At 42.4% G+C, this 20,187-nt stretch overlaps 1 protein-coding gene across 1 annotated transcript in view; it reads right to left on the reverse strand.

The window, feature by feature from the left end:
• Positions 1-20,187, reverse strand: part of LOC113482124 (unconventional myosin-X-like) — an 86,513-nt gene that overhangs the window by 48,015 nt on the left and 18,311 nt on the right. The window contains exons 6-17 of the mRNA XM_026852471.1: positions 17,749-17,873; positions 16,414-16,427; positions 15,681-15,765; positions 13,955-14,058; positions 12,467-12,596; positions 11,486-11,604; positions 7,614-7,760; positions 6,795-6,895; positions 4,535-4,601; positions 3,978-4,070; positions 357-425; positions 179-204 (exon numbers count right to left, since the gene is read on the reverse strand). Coding sequence (XP_026708272.1) covers positions 179-204; positions 357-425; positions 3,978-4,070; positions 4,535-4,601; positions 6,795-6,895; positions 7,614-7,760; positions 11,486-11,604; positions 12,467-12,596; positions 13,955-14,058; positions 15,681-15,765; positions 16,414-16,427; positions 17,749-17,873 — 1,080 coding nt within the window. The remainder of the gene's footprint in view (positions 1-178; positions 205-356; positions 426-3,977; positions 4,071-4,534; positions 4,602-6,794; positions 6,896-7,613; positions 7,761-11,485; positions 11,605-12,466; positions 12,597-13,954; positions 14,059-15,680; positions 15,766-16,413; positions 16,428-17,748; positions 17,874-20,187) is intronic.

The raw sequence follows: 20,187 nt of genomic DNA on the forward strand, positions 1-20,187 counted from the left end.
TTTTTTTTTTTTTTTTTTTTTTTTTTTTTTCAACAGGCATTTAGCATTTTCTCCTTCCTGAAAGTCAAATCTTCCCTTGTGACATTTACTATGGGTCTTGTTTGTTTGTGAATGTCCAAGAAAAGACAACATGAATAACAGAAGTAAGGAGGAGTTTATCCCGCAAACCAAAAGTTACTTGAGAAACTCAAACAAATGTCCAAGCTGGAGAATATAATACTGGAGAATGATATGCTATTTTAAGCCCACCACACTCCCACTGTGCAGAAGAACATAGCTCTGAGAGATATTCTTGATTTTGGAATCTAAAATCCAGGACCTCAAGCCCAAGATACACCAAGCATCTCACCACCTACCTCCCCAGCATAATGTCTTATGCCAAACTGATGGTCTGTTACCCGAGGCTTCACATAGTAGTGGTTGCTCTGAAATGAAAGAAAAAGAAATATAAGAAAATAAATTCTTATAGTGCCAGTGTAAGAATAAATAGGCTCAGTCAGGAACTCTGCCATGACTATGACAAGGCTGGGATGGGCAAGAACCTGAGCTGTTGCAGAGCCTGGCCACATCTGCTGCAGCTATCTGCAGCTACACTACAGATATACTATTCCAATAAGATGGAAAAATCCAGCCCCTTCAAGGCATTCCTCATGTGAGCAAGGGCTTGCAGAATCAAGGCTGGGCAGGCATGCCATGGATGAAATGTTAATTCTTTCGTGTCTGACACCTGAGGAGACTGGGCTCCACACAAACCATGTGGTGCAGGACACGGGATCAGGATGCAGGGAAAATGGCAGCTTTGCAGAACACCTACATATCTTTTCTTTGTCAAAGGAAATATAACAATCTCCTGTCTTCCTCTGTATCTCATCTTTCTTTGCTCCTCTCTTCCCTTTTTTCAATATTAATTTTTTCCGTTCTCTTACTAGCTGTTCTGCTCTCCCATTTTCCCCCTCCTTTCTTTGTTCTATAAAAACTGTTAACTACGTAAGAACACCACGCTGCTTGAGACCAACAGTCCATCCAGCTGAGTATTCTGCCTCCAGCAGTGGCTATGTAGGGTAAAATAAGAACAAGGCAAGTAAATGATACTTTCATCCTAATACTCTCTCAAACTCCAATTATCTTCATAGGGTCTTCCTAACTAGTAGCCCCAGGTGGATTTGTCTTTGAAATACATATCTATTCCACAACTGAACCCATGCAGACTTCTTGCATCCATAGTGTTCTTTTGCAGGACGCTCTCAACCAACTGCACAGGGAACTACAGCTGGTTGGTTTTAAGCCTTGCTCCCATTAGTGCCATTTGTCTTCTATGGTGCATGTGTGACTTTTAAACCCATTCCATCTCCCCTAAATCATCTTTTCTCCACATTGCAGGGTCCCTTCAGTGATCCATGGATTATACAGTACCGTAACAATGTTTTCTGCTTTTATTCTGTTTCTTTCCTATGAATTTCTAATACTTGATCTGGGCTATTTACTGCTACCGAGCACTGTGCTGATGTTTCCCTGGAACTATCCATGACAGCATTTGTCTGGGTCTTGTTCTTGAAGAGCAGCAATGAGATCAGGGCCCATCATTTCAAATGTGAAACTGGGACTATTTTCCTTCAGGCACACCATTTTACATTTATCTACACTGCTTTTTATCTTCATTTTGTAACCCAGTCAGTTTTATAAGGCCCCTCTCTAGTCCAGCCTTGCTCTGTGAATCATCAGAAAACTGCCACCTCAGTGCTCGTATGAGACAGAGTCTTACAGGCCTCCCTCTGTTGAGGTAACTGACCATTTACATGCTGTGAATTTACCCAATAGTAAAGATTACAGGCCTATAATTTCCTAGAATACTTTCTAAAAATTAAAATAATTTCCCACCTTCTCAGATACAGGTACTAAGAAAATTTGAAGATGTAGCACAGTACTATTACTAATTCAGCTCTTTCATTCTCAAGTTCTCTTAGCAGTGCTGTGTGGATGGCTTCTGACCCTGATAATTCGTTAGTGCTGTTAAAAATTTTCCATTGCCTTTTTTCCTTTTCATATTGACTCCATTTCTTTGCTCTTCCCTTTCTCCAATACAGTCATCTTTTTCCAGCCACAAATTTCCTTCTCTTCCACTCCAAACAAGGCTGCTACTGACTCTCTCATGTTGATTGGCACCTTTATCTCCTTTCCCTTTCTACTAATCCCTTATATTTCATCCATGCCTACAACGCTTCTGGTTCTTTCTCCCATCTTCCCTATTGCTCCTCTCCCCAGTTGTATCAGAGATCATATTCTCTTAAATCCCAGCTCTATGCTTTTCCTCTTTAAGCCTATTGCAATCCACAGAAAACACAGAGAAGAGGGTTTGTTCTCTTAGAATGTCCTTCAGGCTTTCCAGCAATGCTGGCTGGATGCCTTTCAGTGCTCTTCCAGCCAGAACTAGAGACTTTAACTAATACAAAAACCACTTTTGCCTTCAAAAAATGCAAACCCTAGAGCACTATCTATTTCATCATTTCTCCCTGCATTTCAGCTCCTCAGCCTCTTCCATCTCTCATAAGCTCCCTAGGGTTCCACGTTAACTGCTATTCCCTCAAAGCAGACAGAGGTGACACTATGAACAGCTTAATGAAAAGGCTACTCAATGCACAGAAATCACCAAAAACAGCAACCAAAATGTTGTGGGACATAAGGAAATGCAAAATAATACTGACAATCTCATGCTGCTTTACAATAAACCACAAGTACCTTCTTACCAAGGGAACTGCATTCTGGTCTGATTATTTATCTCAGAAAAGAATAGAGAAAAGATGTAAAGGAATTCAGAGACAAACATCAGAAAGAAAGAGGAATTTCTCCATTTGGAGACAAACTGAAGAGGTTGGGACAGTTCAGAAAGAAAATTCAAAAGAAGTAATGTATTAAAAATATTCGTAAGTTCTATATTAAAAGTTAAGAAAATACCAACAACAATAAAAAAGCTAAACCAGGCATTCTCATATACCTTGATCTGTAATACAAGGGAAAGCTGCAGCAAACTAAATTTAAGCCTAAAGAAAGGAAACATTTCCACAAAACTACATGCAAGTAGCCAACTAGAAGTCATTGCTATTGTGTCCAATTTCTAGTCATGAGTATTACTAGCAGGGTTAGATGCAAATATGAAAAATGAGAATATCTGCATCTATGCCAATTAAAATAAAAAGTCAGATAAAGCATATAAATTTGTATGTTTTCAGGCCTGGATGAGTTAAGAAACATATTAGCTGACAATGTTCTTACTAAAGTAGTAAATTATACCATCAGTCCCTGCTACAGGGTTTAATTTGCTTTGTTTTCAGTCTATTTACTATTAAGAAGAACAGAGTGTTGGCTGTGCCAGAGACAGGGCAAGAGATTGCTACAGTGATCTCACTGTGGGTTTTGTGTCTGCAGGATAACTTTCTGACCTGCATGAAAAAGCCCTTCTACTCCTGTGTCCAGCATACAAAAAAGAGGAGGAAAAATTTAATTAATTAGGAACAATAAGAGAGCTTTCATTAAAAGTCATGAGGCAAAAGCTGTCCCCAGCCCCAGGAGACAGAGATTTGACATGCTCTGGAGCCAGACTCCTGTGAGTCAGCCGGCAGGAGAAAGCCATGCACGCTGTGCAGCCACATCCTGTGCCTGGGGTGCTGCCTCGTGTCCCGTCGCGGACCAGCAGAGTCTGACCCCCGTCCCATGCTACAAATTCAAATCTCCTCTACCCAGAGGCTGCAGAATGCACACTCTGTCTCTCTGTGTGCACAGGAGACCATTTTCAGGTTTCTTCACATAGTACTTTTGTTCAGTCCAGTCATACTAAATACTCATAGGTTTGGGCCTAAGGCATTTTAAATTTTCTGCACAAAGCACATATTTTACATCAACAAAACCTTCACTTTTGGTTTTGAAATGCTAATGGGACTAACATACTGATCATTTGCCTGCCAGGTTATTTTCTTACTTACCATATGCTGGCTGTGAAGTTTTTCCAGAAGGGTGTTGTCTGTGCCTTTGGGGAATCGACTCTCTTCATTCACCAAAGCCAGTAGACCCAGTTTCTACAGACAAACAAGAGACAGGCTTTTACAGTCAGCAAAAGCTCTAACTACACAGTACTAAACCAAGAACTGGAGATCTGTACTGGAGTACGTTGAACAATAACCTCCGAGTTATACCCCGCAAAGCTTGAGCTGAAAGCAGAGGTCTGGCCAGTCAATGCATTCAGCAAGCAGAATATAAATTGAGATTATTTATAGAAACTTCACATTACGGTTTTACTTAAACACTATCTAAAACTATGACACCGTCCCTAAGCTTACTCTCAACAATGAGCAGAGATCAGCTTTATGAGCTAGGACTATGGCTATAACAGCTCATACTTTTGCCAGGTCATGATGGCAAGAGAATCTAGGCAACTACCTGTTTTTAAGACCAGAAAATCCCAGGGAAGGTCACAAGACAATCAGAAGACCCTCCCCTGTGATCCCTGGAAACTCAGGAAAAGTCACAAATAAGTGCTTACCTTCTCGATAAGGTCCAGGCATTCTGCATTATCCATCCAGTCAATGGCTTCCCAGTTTATCCCTTCCCTGACAGTCAAGAACAAATAGAACAAATATGTGAAATGCAAGATCCAGTGCCCTGAGGAACAGGAGAACAGGAGTAGCTGAGCATGGCAGCTGCCCAGGACTCAAGATGATTTGCAGGAATTAGGCTTTGCCATGGATGAGGAAAAAGAATAGGACACACAACGCACTGGTAACACAAGGAGATGGAAGTAGGAGACAGCCCTTCTTATCCATATCAGTGATTTGGACTGATGCTTGTAGTCACTGAGCAATTTCCGCACCAAGCACTAAGCAATTGTAGTTGCTCTCAGTTGCGCTTTCAGAAGTCATGACCATCAGCCCAAGCAGTGATGATGGATTTTGCTACACAGCTTCAAGAGTCAACTGCTTGACCCACCAATGTGGAAAGCAGGCTTGAAGCACATCTGCCAGAATACTGAACCATGATTCATAGCTCCACCAGAAAAGAGACAGAAGCAACTTTTCAAGGATAGTTATGAAGCATGACACAGATAAACTTTGGCCTGACATGCAGGGGACCTACAGGGTGTCCCTGATTCTTTCAGAATGGGAGCTGATGTAGGTACAGCAGTGCAATAACCATGCCTTGAAAATCATCCATGAAATTCTGTAAATCTGTGCTGAACATGTTTTCCTCCCGCTCACCACCTTCATACACTTCCATAATACAGGCTGCTTCTGTTTTCAGAATTCAGAGAAGCCTGGGAATAACTCTTGATCAGGAATCTAAGGAAGACTACAGGCTATGTGTTAAGCTACTTACTGACAATTCTGATACAAACAACTTTCAGGTGAAGGCTAACATTCTGAAGATAGTGAAGGTGTTGTCTATAAACCCTTCAGCCTAGGCTTCATACTTTGAGCTTCAAAGCATTTATAAACCTGTGGGCAACAGCTAGAAACAACCAACTGGAATAATTTCTGAAGCATGGAAAGAACTATCTATCCCCCACAGCGGGATATCTTATCCACTTAATGACAAGAAATACTGTTTCACAGTGTTTCAGATTTTTGCAACAATGGGTGTGAGGCAGGCCATATACTTTTTACAAAAAGACCTCTTGGATTCCTCCTAAAAGCAAGAAGACCTTCCAGAATTGAAGGGAGTGGAATTTTCTGAAACAAATCAAATCACAAATGAATCAAGTTGGCTCCTGTCACAGACCCCCTGCCTAATCGAATGATGAAATACATGGAGCTACTTACTAAACCTAAGGAAGAAGAACTGGTAGATTCACTTTGAGCACATCCCCCTAGAATAACTTGATGAGTAGTCAATAATAAGATTCTCTTGTTCTTTCCAAAGTCCAGCCACAGAACTTAAACTCCTATGTAACCATCAGGAAAAAGTCTTTTGTCATGATGATACCTTTCTTAACACAAGCTTCCTGCAATGGTGAAACTGGCCTGAGAAGCGAGTGCATAAATAGCCTTGCAGTTTTGTAATCTTTAGAATTTCATGAATCGCCTATTCAACTGTCTCCCTTTACAAGGCTGCTCTCATTTGCCCTCACTGACCCTATTCAATTGCTCCATTCACAAACATAAAGGCTTCTGTTTCAGAGCAAGAACTGAAGTATTTGTCTAGCAGCCTTCTCTAGAAACAGAAATACTCTAGAGCATCTCAGGTACTTCACAAAACACAATCCAATATGAAGGCCACAGAAAAGAAACAGCTGTGCAGAAGATCCCATGCTCTTTAAGCTCAGGAAACAGACTGATTTAAATCTTGCTAAGGAAAAGAGCCCTTTTCACAGCATAGGAATCTCTAGAACAGAAAGAGCTGTTGGATATTTAACCATCTATCTTTAGGGACTTTCTTTTCTGCACACCAAGATTCCACCTGCATAACACCACCACTACCTTAGGTAAATGATTACTGAAGTCAGTAATAAGGCCAGTGAACATGTGTTCTAATGGGTTAAAGCCCAAGATCTTCCCATTCAGCTGAGATAGAAGGGAATCCGGACCTTCTAAATACTACACAGGAGAGAGCTTTTGCTTGGAGAAAAGTGACCTATGCTGGCAAATAACATGGACAATGCTTACAGAGACACATCTACAGTCAAAGTTGCACTAAGGTCCAGCTGCCTCTTCTGCCTTAGCAGTAGGGACTGGACAGAAGAAAGGAAGAATGATGCCCTCCATTCTACCACCCAAGAAAGCAATAGAGCTCCCTTCCCCGTTTTTCACCTGTTGTACTCCAGCTGCTCCAAGGAGAAGATGTGTTTGTTGAAATATTCCTGGAGTTTCTCATTTGCATAGTTAATGTTAAACTGCTCAAAACGATTCACCTGTAAGAAGAAACAAAAATTATAAAACTTAACATTCTTGTCCCTGGGCTCTAAAGGAATCTATGACAGTAATGGGGAAGATGCCAGGCCTGAAATGAAGTCAAGAGAGCACAGAGGCAAAGGGTTAGATGGACCTGAGGAGGACAGTATGGGAAGGTCCACTAGGAGAACAGCTTTTGTAGCTCATGCAAGGTTAATTCAGTAGGCCTAAATGGTAGTAAAGGATGCTAAAGACAATCACATTTCTCTTCTTCTTAGGAAGAAAGAAATATAATCCCTAAGTGTTAGGTCACTGGGCTTTCTCTGATATATCTGGGCAGTAACTATATGGCTGTTGAACATACATCTCTCATCAGCTGCAGTCAGAAGCATTACACACAGGATTCTTAACACAAGGCAAACCAGATGTAAACAAACAATGTGCACACAGAAGTTGGACACTGAGTTTGTATACAAGTCAAAAATTCAGTATTACCTATCACAGCACATCTACTTACGATCTGTGTCACAAACCAGATCTTGAACATCAGCCTACATGAATACAGGTGGCAGAAATGGGCAGCTAAATAGATCTTGATGCTTCCGGGGTAAGTGACAGTGGAGAAATTCCAGAATGCCCTATGCTAACCTAAACAGGATACAAACCAACCAAAATTCTTTCCTATGCGTACCAATATCTCCAAAACCAACCCACTCTGAAAAAAGACAAAATCCTGACCTGAAAGTTCTCAAAGCCGAAAATATCCAGGATGCCCACAGACTTAAAGTTTTCCTTGCCTTTGATCTTCGTATTAATCTTGCTAATGAGCCATGAAAAACACTGAGAATAGAGCGCCATAGAGAGGGAGTCTCTGGAGTCAGCTGCCTGTAAATACAGAGAGAAAAAGTCAGACACAGGGAGAAGCAGAGGCACAATGGGCACCACAAATCTCAATGGGACTTCAGGTTCCTCCACTCCTCTTCAGATGTCTCAGCCTCTGTACTGGTTGTGAACGGTGCAGTATTTATACGTGCAGTCAATATTCAAGTTTGCAAATAGCCCATCCACACACAGATATACCATGTATTACCTTTGAGTAACTAATTTGAGAGGTTGAAGTAAGTAGCAAAATCACTGACATCTTTTGAAACAAGTGCTGGGGCAGGGAAGGTAAAAAAATACCTCATTACTATGCCCACAACAGTAATTTGTATCACCTGAGCCAAAATTTGCAGTGACAGGCAAGGTATCTCAGTTAAGTACTCCCAGTGGAGCTGTCAAATGGGTGTCCACTCAGTTTTTCAAAAACTTGTAGGAGAGGATTTAATAAAGTATTCTGTCACCAAGTTACCTTCAAAATCCCCCCTCCAAAACTTTCCTGCAAACAGCATTATCTTACTGGAAGCCAGGTAAGACATGCCACAGAAGAGCATGGGTTGAGAGACCTTTCTGGAGCTGAGCCAACATCCCATGCAGTGACCACAACCAAGTGTCATAGGTGGAAAAAATAACTTAAATTGTGATCACTAACAGGAAGTTAATTGGGTGTATGTAAGTGTGTGGATGAATGTCTGAAATCAAACTTTTGAAATCTCAAGTGAAAGCATGCTATTTGATAGCTGTAACAGGAACGGGCTGGTTGTAAATTTTTATAAAACCTGGACTAAACAAAAGTGGCACACCCAAAATCCTCCAATAAATAAAGAGACATGAGTTAGAACCACGAATTAAGAGGCTGATCCCACACTGTCCTTCTGTACATACACTATTCAGACTGGGAAACCAAAGGGTTAATGTTCTGTAAAGAAGAAGAGGCTAAAATAAAAGTTCCCCAAAAGAAGACATGAAGCCAGAGAGTAGAAAAGGGAGCCAGGAAAGAAGATGACAAAGATCTTGACTGGAAGAAAGACACTGGAAGTAGGGAAAGACCCTGAGGATGAGATACATGTGGAGACAAGTGTCAGGGTATGCCCAAGGACCTCAGCTGGTAGTTCCCAAGACTGGTAAGTGCAAGAAGGTACACAACATGATCCAACACAACTTTCAGCCTGACCCTCCTAGACAAGCAGCAGTCTCCCAACTGGGAAAAGAAGTTGACATCTAATGAACGTAATGCTGAAGGGTGAGTGAGCAAGTATATGAAATAATCAAGTAGGGTAAAACCTATAATCTTGTCATTTTATAAACAAACCGCAGTATCTGGATGAATTACAGGTTGTCTTACCCGTGACACCAGGGTAATTCCTACAGTAGGCCTGACCAGTAATGACAGAGATCTTCTAAATGTATCCTCATCCTCTTCAACTTTGCAGGCCTGAATAACATGACCTCTCCTGCTCTGCTTTGCTAATGGCAAACTGCTTCTGGATACTCCCAGCCCCTCTCAGCAAGCTCCTGAGGCCCCAGCCTGCAAGATCTTTCTTTTCACTCAATCTCACTATTTTTTTCCTCTTTTCTGTTCCTGGGTAGTATCCCCTCTCCAGCAGCCCAAGGCTGAGGACACGCAGCAACCTCCCTTTTCCACAAAACAGAACATTTCAAAGCATGGGCACACGTGCCTTTTCTGGGTACTTCTCCTCTCCATCAGATGATCTGTCTTATTAGCTAGTTCTAAGAATGCCCTCAAGGCCATGCCTCTGTAATGTCTCTGGCTACACAGTAAGTTAGACTTATTTTCCAAGAACAGGACCTCCCCATCCCGCTGTAAGCAAAGATGTTTTCCCCACAATATGGTTCAAATGAGATTCTCAAAGGCTCCTTTCATCCTCCCAGCTTTGGCCGCCTTCATGCCAGTTCATCCATTCAGCCCACTAAAATGTCAAAGCTCAGATGGGTAATGAGCCCATTACACAATGAGAATTCCCTGGCAGCTCTATCAGTGTGTTCCCGCAGCAACAAGTGAGATAGGTGGGCACAGTACATGAGGGCTTAAACTGGAACAAGTCTTTACAGGCCCAGTGTTCAGTGCAACAGGCTCACCTGGTGAAGACAGCTAAGTAGTAGCATCCACTTGCTATAAGAATTTTCTTGCAGTCTTCACTGGGCAGCAAGAAGTACATGTGGGGTCCAACATGCACAAATGTCAGGAATTGCTATACTATCAGGGAAAGCTCTGTTCAGGGAGACTCTTGTAAATCCTACAACTGTGTACTGTTGCTCTGGACTGCAGGGAGTGTCTCTGGCATTATTTGTTATCCATCCTTATGCACTGATATAGAAAGACGTGGCTTATTTAGCATGGGCAGCTGATGAGAGAAACTGGTACTGGATACTGAGGATATCTATCACAGACTATAGGATGAAAAAGAATTTTCACACTATTTCATTTCAAAGAACGGTCACAGACTATGAAAAGATACCATTTCTTAAAGGCAAAGCTTAGCTTGTGATATATTAGCAGGTGTTTTCACAGCAATAAAAGAAGTGACTACTCTGTACATTACGCTGTAATGACCGCTGCTGAGACTTCAGCTGGAATACGGTGTCCAGTTAGAGGTACTCCACTTCTTGAAAGATGTGGGAAAACAGAGAAAGAAGAGATTTAGAAAATTACTTACAAGGAAACATTGAAGGAACTGGATTGTTTAGCTTAGAAAAGAGAACACCACGTGAAAAACTTCACAGAAGCAGAAGCTATAAAGGTGGACAGCTGGGATGTCAAAGGTAATCTAACTATGAGGAAAATCTTTCCAGCTCCAGATTCCACTGAAGCTACAGCAGGATACTTAAAGAGGCTGTGAAATTCCTTCCATGGGAAATCTGAAGGAAGGTTAGACAGACATCTGTCAGAGGGAACCTAGTAACTCTGGTTTCTCTGCCAACATAGGGGTTGGATTGATAACCTTCTGCAGTCCATGCCAGCATAAGATTTCCATTACAGATTTTCATTTTACTATACATAATGCTTCTTCCATACTAGTAATATAATTCCTTGTTTCCCAGTGTCTTGCATTTTATTACTAACAGATTTTCTAGTTATCTGTCCATGGACCTAAAACACCAAGAGTGCCCTCAAGTGATCAGCAACACCACAAATCAAAGTCAGTAAGCACAACACTGTAATGAACCACATAGAAATGTAATAGATAAGCAGGATGGGCTCCAGCACACAGTATAGGTTTAGCAGATGAAAACTACCTATCAGTTTATTTGGCCCTCCTTTGCAGTTGTATGGATACACAAAGAAGCTACTGTGAGGTAACAACCTACCATCTGCCGGAGGTTTTGTGGTAACTATGTGCAAGCTTATATCTTCCAGTAAATGCAGCATTAACTTGGGAGTTCTGCAAGGTCCACGCTTGCAAACATGCAATTACCACAAAGCATCTGATGTACCTTCCACACGACACAAGCATGACCAATTCCTGGTGAGGGAAGGTGACTTAAAACCAGCATTGCGCATTGCCATTTGCAAGTGAACTCCCCTGTAAAGCCTAAAAAGTCAACACGGGGACCTGAAATACGAACGAGGGCAAAATACTTGAGGGCACAGCTGAGCACCTAGGGGGTGTAACAAGAAACCCTAAACTTGAATGGATGATACAAGAGGGAGACAGAGGGCCTGGAAATGTAGAAGTGGCAGAAGCAGTAGTATACACTAGGACACTTACCTGTTCCACGGTGAGAGGGGAGCTGATCTCTTCCCCACGCAGAATCATGGACCTCTGTGTCAGTACTTCAGAAAGCTGAAAGGAGTCTAAGCCCAGGAGGTCACTGGCAATGTTCAGCACTAATAACAAAAGACGACACACTTTTTTCTTCTGCATGGAACCCCATCACTAATGGGGGGAATCCATATTCTACAGTTCAGTGAGGAAATCCCAGGGATTCCTACAAAGCAAGTGACTAAGCCCCAGTGTAAAACGCATCCCCCTTTAATTAATTCTCTTTGGCATACCCAAAGCTGCAAGCTCACACATCCAGTTTGGGTCAGGGTCAGCACCCGTTATGGGCCACAGACACTTGTAAGTCAGCCTTTCTGCTGACAACAGGAAGACCAAAGCACTGTGTAAAGCTCAGCACCAGCAAAATATTTACTGAATGAGAAGCTACATTTTCCTAAAGGCACAATAGTGCTGTCTGAGCATGGGATTGCTAAACTTGGATGTCAAGGAGAGAGGCAATTAACTTAAGACTTCAAGTACTTGTAGCATATAATTATTGCTTCTGTCTGTTTAGGGATTCACTTTACCAGACCACCTCAGACTGGATAACTGTAACGGTGCACACTAAAAGATGCTTCAAAGGAAGATGTGGGAAAGTCTGTAACAGACTACTTTTATCCTAAAGTCTTCCCTGTTCCTATTTCTTCCTGCTCTTTCAGTGCAAAAGAGAAACTGTGAGACTGAGGACTCAGTCTGAGAGGGTCTAGGAGAACAAATGGATCACAGGGCCACAGCCCAACTAAAATATATCAGGGCTCTGAAGCTATGCATCCTGTGGCAATGCTTTTGCAGGATTAAACGGCAGGGAACCTGCTTGCAAAGGCACTGCAGGCCAGCATAGCAGAGGCAGAAAGAATGACAGAGTGAGCTTTACTGGGGCCTTACTGGGTTTTGCATTGTCTACGAAGTTGCTGGGGTCCCACTTACCCGCTTTTGTTGTGACCTGGGCCCCACCAGCTGTCATGAATTCAACATTTCCCAGATGAAGTGTGCCAGAAAGAAGTTTGAAGATGTCTCTGATTTCTTCAGTGCTGAAGTCCACCACCTTCATGGCAGTCTATGCAAAACCATACAGCTAATGTTGGCTATACATACAGGCACAGAGTACAATGCAACCACCACACTCATGCCCAGCCCATATAAGATGTAAAATTCAGAATTACAGTCATCATGAATCAAAGTGAAACAGGATGGCACAGCCCGTCTCTGTTATACATCTGTCAGTGATTTTTACTGTCTCCCATTCTCTCTTTCATTTACCCTATCCCCATCTAAGGCAGGAGGGCATTTGCCCTGTCTTCAAGTTGGACTTTGCTGCTGCCATTGCCTGTCTGTCACAGGAAGAATGTGTTTGTCTGTGCCTGTGTGAGGAAATCCTTCCCTGAACACTGGCAGTACAGGTTACAGACGTCACTGGACTGCTTCCACATTCTGCCTTTTTGTCTTCCCTTGAAGGACGGATCCATATAATGTACTTAATTTACTCTGATCCATGTAACTCCCTACTCTAGCTTAGAATAGTAGATTTATGCAGCAAGATTTAAAACCAGGCTTTCAGCGTTAACTGCTGAAAGGTTAGAAACAGGTTACCAGACGACAAGGAAGAATGGCACATTCCCTCTGTCTTAGTGCATGCACGTGAGTCAGGGCTCATGGGCATAAATTGACTTTGAGAGGTACGACCTAGTTTTCATGCATTCTCCCTGTCACTGGAGCGCTGCAGGGTTCTAGTTCCCTTCTTTCCTCCAGGCAGCTCCCCAGCTGAAGTATAAATTCCATTTTGCCACTGAAACCTCTGCTGCACAGGAGATATTTCCTTCCCTTCAATCACGCCTAAGCAGAAGCTACTGAAATCCTAAACTTACTCCTCTCACCTTGCTTCTCTGGTTTCACCTACATTATTAGAGCCCTCAGGCCAATAACCACTTACCAAACAAAACATGAATTGCATATTCATCCTGCTAAACCTATAACCTCTGGTAAAGTTACAGATGTCTATTGAAATCTGTGTGTGATTTTAGAATATGCCATTTGCAAAGGTGATACAAATTTCTGGAGAACACTGCCTTCAGACCAAACTGTTCCCCTTCTGATGATCAGTGTGAGGTTTCCTGCATCAGGCCATCTAAACGGCTCCCAGGAAACATTATGGGGTGGGGGGTACTCCCCAAAGTCTCCATCATTCTAAATCATTATTCATCCTTGACCGTTTCCCAAATTCCCCCATTTCTCTACACTAAACCCACTCTTCAAGCCTTGTTTTTACCATGAACAGGTAGAGCTGAGTTTCAGACTTGTCGAATACCAAATTTTGGCTTAGAGCAAATAAATTCTGCCTGTGAGATCTACACTCTGCAGCACATTTGTTCTATGAGATTGTGCCCAGAAGTTCAGGAGAGTTAGGACAGGACTCACCATGACCTTACTGAACATCTCTACATCATTCAGGTTCTCATCACTCACACAACCAGACTGGTTCAAGTAGCGATAAGTCTCTGGCTCAGAGAGGAAGAGGCTCTCTGCAACAGAGGAAAAAGAGGCAGGGAGGAGAAAGACAATTTATTTAGCAACCAGCCTTTTCATTCTATGATCTCAGTCCCCCAAAACAGTGTGTATGTTTACCATACAGAGAGTTTATCTGAATAGATTCCACATCCCTCAAAAGCCACACATAGACAGTGAATGCACTGGGGAAGGGGAAGAGGAGGGTGTGCCGTAGTAAAGCTTGCAGATGGTATACAAAATGATTTAGAAAATCCCAAGCTGCAGAGTTGCAGAAGAATATTTCAGAACTGAATTGACTCAGCAAAACAAAATAAACCAGAAGATGAAATTCAACCTCACAATGTGTACAGAAAAATCATCTTAAGTACACACATAGAGTAATGACCTCTAAATTAGGCATCACCACTTGAGACAGAGCTCAGAGTCACAGTAAGCTTTCTGAAGACATCACCTTAGTGCTGAGCAGCAGTCATAAACTGAACAGTTCAGTTCCTTCAGTTCTAGAAGGAACACAGAGCTAAACATAAAACCAGAATTAGGTCTTTGTAAATATCATCTGTAGTGCAACCACATCTTAAATACTATCCACAGGTTTCACTCCCCATTTCAAAAAGGATAGAGGAGAACTAAAAGATCTGTGAAGAAAGGAGACAAGAATGATCAAGAGCCAGAAACACATTACAGATGAGGGAAGTGAAGCAGCCTGGGACACCAGCTTGGAAAGGGAGATGGGGAAGAATAGCAGGAATCTGATGAAGAAAATCATCTGTTTTGTATGCTTCCCCTAAGTACTTGCTGATAACCATGATCACCACTATTTTCCTTTGCTTTAGACAGATCTCTGAATTGACCTATGTGGCCATTCCTGCATGAACTCCCTAGAACTGAAGCCCTACTCCCTTCCACTCTGTGTCAGGCCCAGTTATCCCATTTGATCATTCTAACACACAGAGAACAAAGGCATAAAGAAATTCCCCAGTCTCTCAAAACCAGAGTGCAACTGTAACATGTTTCTGCCTGCCTATTTGACCTCTTCAGCAAGACCATCAATGCTCAGCAGTGCCCAGGGCAGGTACACACAAACGTTAAGGTGATGCTGCACTACAGAGAGGATTCTTCTACAACCTGCAGCTTCAGCTTTCTCTGCATGCTCTCTTCCAGATCCACCTCTCCTCTCCCCATGTACAGAGCTATAAACCCTGTGATTAGATACTAGAGATGTTTTGACTCTAGCCCTGCCTCTACATTGATGGTCTTTCTAATTTTTGTCTCTCCTGTTACCCATACTGAGGGTCTGTTGTAAAAGTATGTCTGTCAGTTCAACCTTTGAACTCCTTGAACAGCTCCCATCAGCATCCCTTCCTCTGCCTCTAGCCAGTTTCATTACCTCATCACTTAGCACAGACTTCTCCCTCCAGCTCAGAATACCTGATGCGTCTTTTCTCACATAGCATTTCTGTCATCCTCAGCCTCTTTCTCTCAATCCCCCTTTCTGTTTCAAATGAAATCACCATATGGCCTTCAAGAAAGAGTTACATATCAAGTACCTGAAATATCCATGCTCCAACTGACTTACACCTGCTTCACATGCTGGACGGGAAAAAGGACAGAGCCATATCCCAGAAAACAAAATTACCTTTCTGCTCCCCACTCACACCAGCCAGCAGAGCATAGAAGATGTGGTAATTCCTCTCTCCGGGGTTCTGGTGTACCACTCTGTTCTGAAACAAAGAATACAGGAGTAGCCAGTAGAAAGAGATTGCACTTGTGGTTGCAAAGGCAAAGAAAGGACCAGGACAGAGGTAAAAGTTCCACGGCCAGTGCATGAGGGGCTTCTTCCAGTTCAGTGATAGTGTTGTCGAAATAAGTGCTACATCAAGATCCTGACATGTGTGGCTGTGCAACTGAGCACGTACAGACTTCCCTGAACTCACTTAGAGAGTACATGCATGGAGAAACTGAACTTTGTTGGTTCTGGTCCTGCTCCTCTGTGAGTTCCTGAGTCCAAAGTAAACTACATCAGAGCAGAGATCTCTGCATTTGGAGTTGTACCCCCATATTCCTCTCTATGGAACTGAGTTTCCAGATACTTGTTCTCTCTCCTTTTCCCCTTGGTAAACAGCTTTTTCTTGGAGTCACTCTGTAATGTCCGGACTTTATCAAAGAGGAAAACAAGCTTTGACGAATATAAAATAAACATTGTTCCTCCACTATCCCCTTCCTCAGTTGGGACAGTTGCAGTAGGAACACCTAAAAAGCTAATGTCTTGTGCTGTGACAGAGGCAGCATCATCTAGGAGGAGATCTGGCACTGCCCCACCATGCTATGAGGAGAGGGTTCACCCAGCAGTCAGTAGAGGTGATGCCTACCTTTTCCAGTAAATCTGAACAGCATGTTAAGGAGAAAACATTCAAATGACATATGCACAGATCTCCTGATGACTGACAAAGAATCTTCTAGACACATTGGGATGAACCCTGTAACAAGCAACAAATCATTAAATAACTGACACTTTGGAAAGTGGGCAAAAACACTATCCCAGATTCTCCTCTCTACTCCATGTCCAAGAAGTTACTTAGAAGGGCAGAGTCAGATAAAGCATAGGGCCTGCACAATGGTGAAGTAACCTAATAAAGGATGAGCCACATTAGGGACACCTAGAAAGATTAGAGAGGGCACTCTAATCTGAAAATCTGTATTGCACACAGCAAGTCTTGCATCAGCTTTCATTGCTTCTGCAAGAGACTGCTATCTTTAATCTACCGACAGCACAAAGAGCGGAGACTAAACAATCCAAGCCTCTTATTTACAACAGTAGTAAATTCATCTGGCTGCTACTCCAGTGGAAATTGGTGTGATTTGCAGTCAGCAGCAGCTTTGAATAGCAACATCAAGAAATGCAGCCAGGGCAGCTTTATCTGCTTCATATAGACAAAGTATATGTCAAAGCCTTTGGGAGAGGGGTACATGGGCATACATAGAAGAAAGTGGTCACAGCACAACATGATTTGACTATACCCAGTGTCCCCTGTTCTTGTCACTGGAACAGGCTCCCCAGGGATGTGGTCATGGCACTGAGCCTGTCAGAGTTCAAGGAGCATCTGGACAATGCTCTTAGTCATATGATTTAGTTTTAGGTAGTTGGACTCAACGATCCTTATTGGTCCCTTCCAGCTGGAGACATTCTATGATTCTATGATTAGGGTTACAAGGACTACTGGAGATGGGCAGCCCAAAACAGGGAGTCATAATTGGCCCTCTGAATTCCTATTCTCCTCTGCATTCAAATATTGTGCAGAATATATTGATTCTTAGCTTGGTCTCACTTTTCTAAACCATGAATTAATTGGCAAAGCTAACATAAGGGAACAATCTTCTGGGAAAAAAAAAAAAAGTATGCAGTCAACATGAGGGATCACCCTAGGTAGCAAATTATAGGGATTTAAGTATCAAGTTCTGTGATTGCCAAAGTGAAGAGTCAAACTATGTCTGTACTTAATATAGTACCTAGAGAAAAGGTTTCCAGAGGTAAGTGCTGCAGAGCCACAAAACAAATATTTATTCCCTCTTTAAATTGCAAATTTGCCCACAATTATAAACTGGCTTTGAGAAACCATGATGAGGAATTTCCCGACCCACTCTGAGCTCCTCCTCCTTGTCTTCACTTACTCCATCCATTTCTGGCCCACTGAAGAAAAGGATACAATCAGTTACTCGGCCTCCCTGGATGTGTCCATGTTGAGAGAAGTGCAGCTGGATGAACTTGCCAAAGCGGCTGGAGTTGTTGTTATAAACTGTCTTGGCATTTCCAAAGGCCTCCAAAATGGGGCTGCAGAAACAAGGCAATGAAGATATTATTGGTGATGGGATACCATTAAAACAAAGTGTGTGCCCAGCGTTTTACCATTTGCACAGTGTGCACTGCCCCGTGAGATTAGTTGGTTACAGCACCAGACTGGACAAGCAGGAAGAACTCAAGGGCAAGAAAGGAGGCGAGAGCAATTTAACACGCTGCTAGATAAATTTTAAACCTTTGGGATTGGAGTTAATTATATCAGTCCCAATCAGTACGGGCAGCTGGTGTTTGTGCTGTTGAGGGCATTCCCCACCAATGTGGCTTCAGGAAATGAAAGGTGGCAAGACCCAGCCAGGTTATGTGCTTAACACAGCAGCATCCCATGAAATGGGCTTGTATTTTTTTCAGGATTTTCAGAAGCATCAAACATATAGGGCAAACACTCTGTAGCTTTAAACCACATACTTCTTTGGTCCTGCTTCTGTCTTTGAAAGAGAACACAGTATGAGCCATCTCTTAAAATTACAGGCAAACATTTTCAAACTAACAAACAAATATTAAACTGATGTGTTTGGTACTGAAATTTGATACCGGAACACACAAGCCCTTGTTACTTAAATCTTGCTTAGGTTGATACAAGCCACATGGTTTCCATGTAGAGGGACTATACACATACTCTTAAAATGAAGTTTTCAAATCTATAGAGTCACATCATTCACTTCTGGGAAAAAAAAAAAAAATGTTGCAAAAATGTCTGTCACCAAACTCAGGTGGGTGATGAATTGAATAGTTTTGTCTCTTGGTCACCTTCCTGTCTTCAGGAGATTCACACAACATGGAAAACGGTGAGTTAAAATGCAGCTTGGTTCTTGCTCCACAGAACAGTACAAAGGAAAAGCCTAAACCATTCAAACTGACAAAATGAATCCAGGATTAATCTAAAATAATCTAATTCTAAAATAATCTGAAGGCCTGACAAACAAGGAGACATGGAGATGCTACAAAAACGGCCCGTATGTGGTTATGTTTAATTTTAAGACATACAGAGATTTTAGCAAAAATTATTGCCATTGTTACCCTGAGAAATACTGGCTTTTTAAACATCTCTATCAATTTACTGTGCAGTCCCACTGGAGACAGGGGCAGATACAGGATTATTCACAAGTTAATAATAACAACATGACAAATAATCACAACTACAGATACTACTGGAGTTCGCTGAAAGCTTCAGACCTTGCAAGTGTTAGCTAAGTGGTTGTGGAAAAGGCCCAACAACCTTCAGGGAACTTCAGGAAGTATTTTCCTAATTTACCTCTTGAAAATATCACTTTAAATAAACAAAAGCATAGAAATTAAATCACTCTGTTATAACACATTACATAGAAATCTCTCTGCACAGATCAGGAGGTAAGTTCCTTGCCCTGGAGAATGTGAACTCCCAAGACCCACATCTGTGAAACAAGTATGTAGATAAGGACATTGCACAGGAATATCCCACTGAACACACCAACACCATGAATCAACAAAAATTAATGGGCATAACCAGAAAAGGGAGGACAGGGTTGCGTTATATGACCACCACAGTTGCAGTGTGAGTGCTGTAACCAGCCAGCCAATCTTTATGGCTCTAAATCATGTTAAATTAGATAAGCAAAGCACAAGGAAGTATTTTTATAGTTTAGTTTGGCAATGGGCTCACGCACATGAGTGTGGAAGTCCTTCAGGGGTGGGGGAGGGAACAGGCACATGGGTGCTGAGGCTGGCTGCAAGGCAGAGGTGCGGGTGAGCTGAGTCAGGCAGGCGTGAGGGCAGGTGCCTGGGCCAAGCCAACTGCCTACACCAGTGGGCACATCACAACGTGGCATTTGATGCAGCAGCGAACTGTGCGAGGCAGAGCGGCGCATCAGGAAGGTGATGCTGGCTGCTTGGCTGGACATGGACAGGGTGTGTTGCGGGACTCCAAACAGTGGGAACCAGTTTCAGCAGAACAGCACAAAGTGAAGCCTGGATTTTAGAAATATTGCAACATATGCAGCTCTAGGGTTCAGATGCATAGCCAAAGATAAAAAAGAAGATTTGAAGATTAGAGGGATGAACAGGGAAGGTGGCTGTGCTGTCAGCAGTGGCAACCAACATGGAGAAGGGAGCTTCAGAGTAAAGCGAGCAAGAAAAAGAAGCAAGACAAAAGTTAGCAGAATTTTTAATGGACTGATGGATATTTTCAAGACGGAAAACAGACCAAATCAACAGTGCCAAGGGAGTTTTAAGAGCCTGATTTCTGAGAAATATACCCAGCATGAACATTACAACACACAAGCAAACGATAGAAAGCTGATGTAACGGCTTT

This window comes from Athene cunicularia, assembly GCF_003259725.1.
Source record: "Athene cunicularia isolate RWA chromosome 7 unlocalized genomic scaffold, athCun1 chr7_part1, whole genome shotgun sequence".
Taxonomy (NCBI): domain Eukaryota; kingdom Metazoa; phylum Chordata; class Aves; order Strigiformes; family Strigidae; genus Athene; species Athene cunicularia.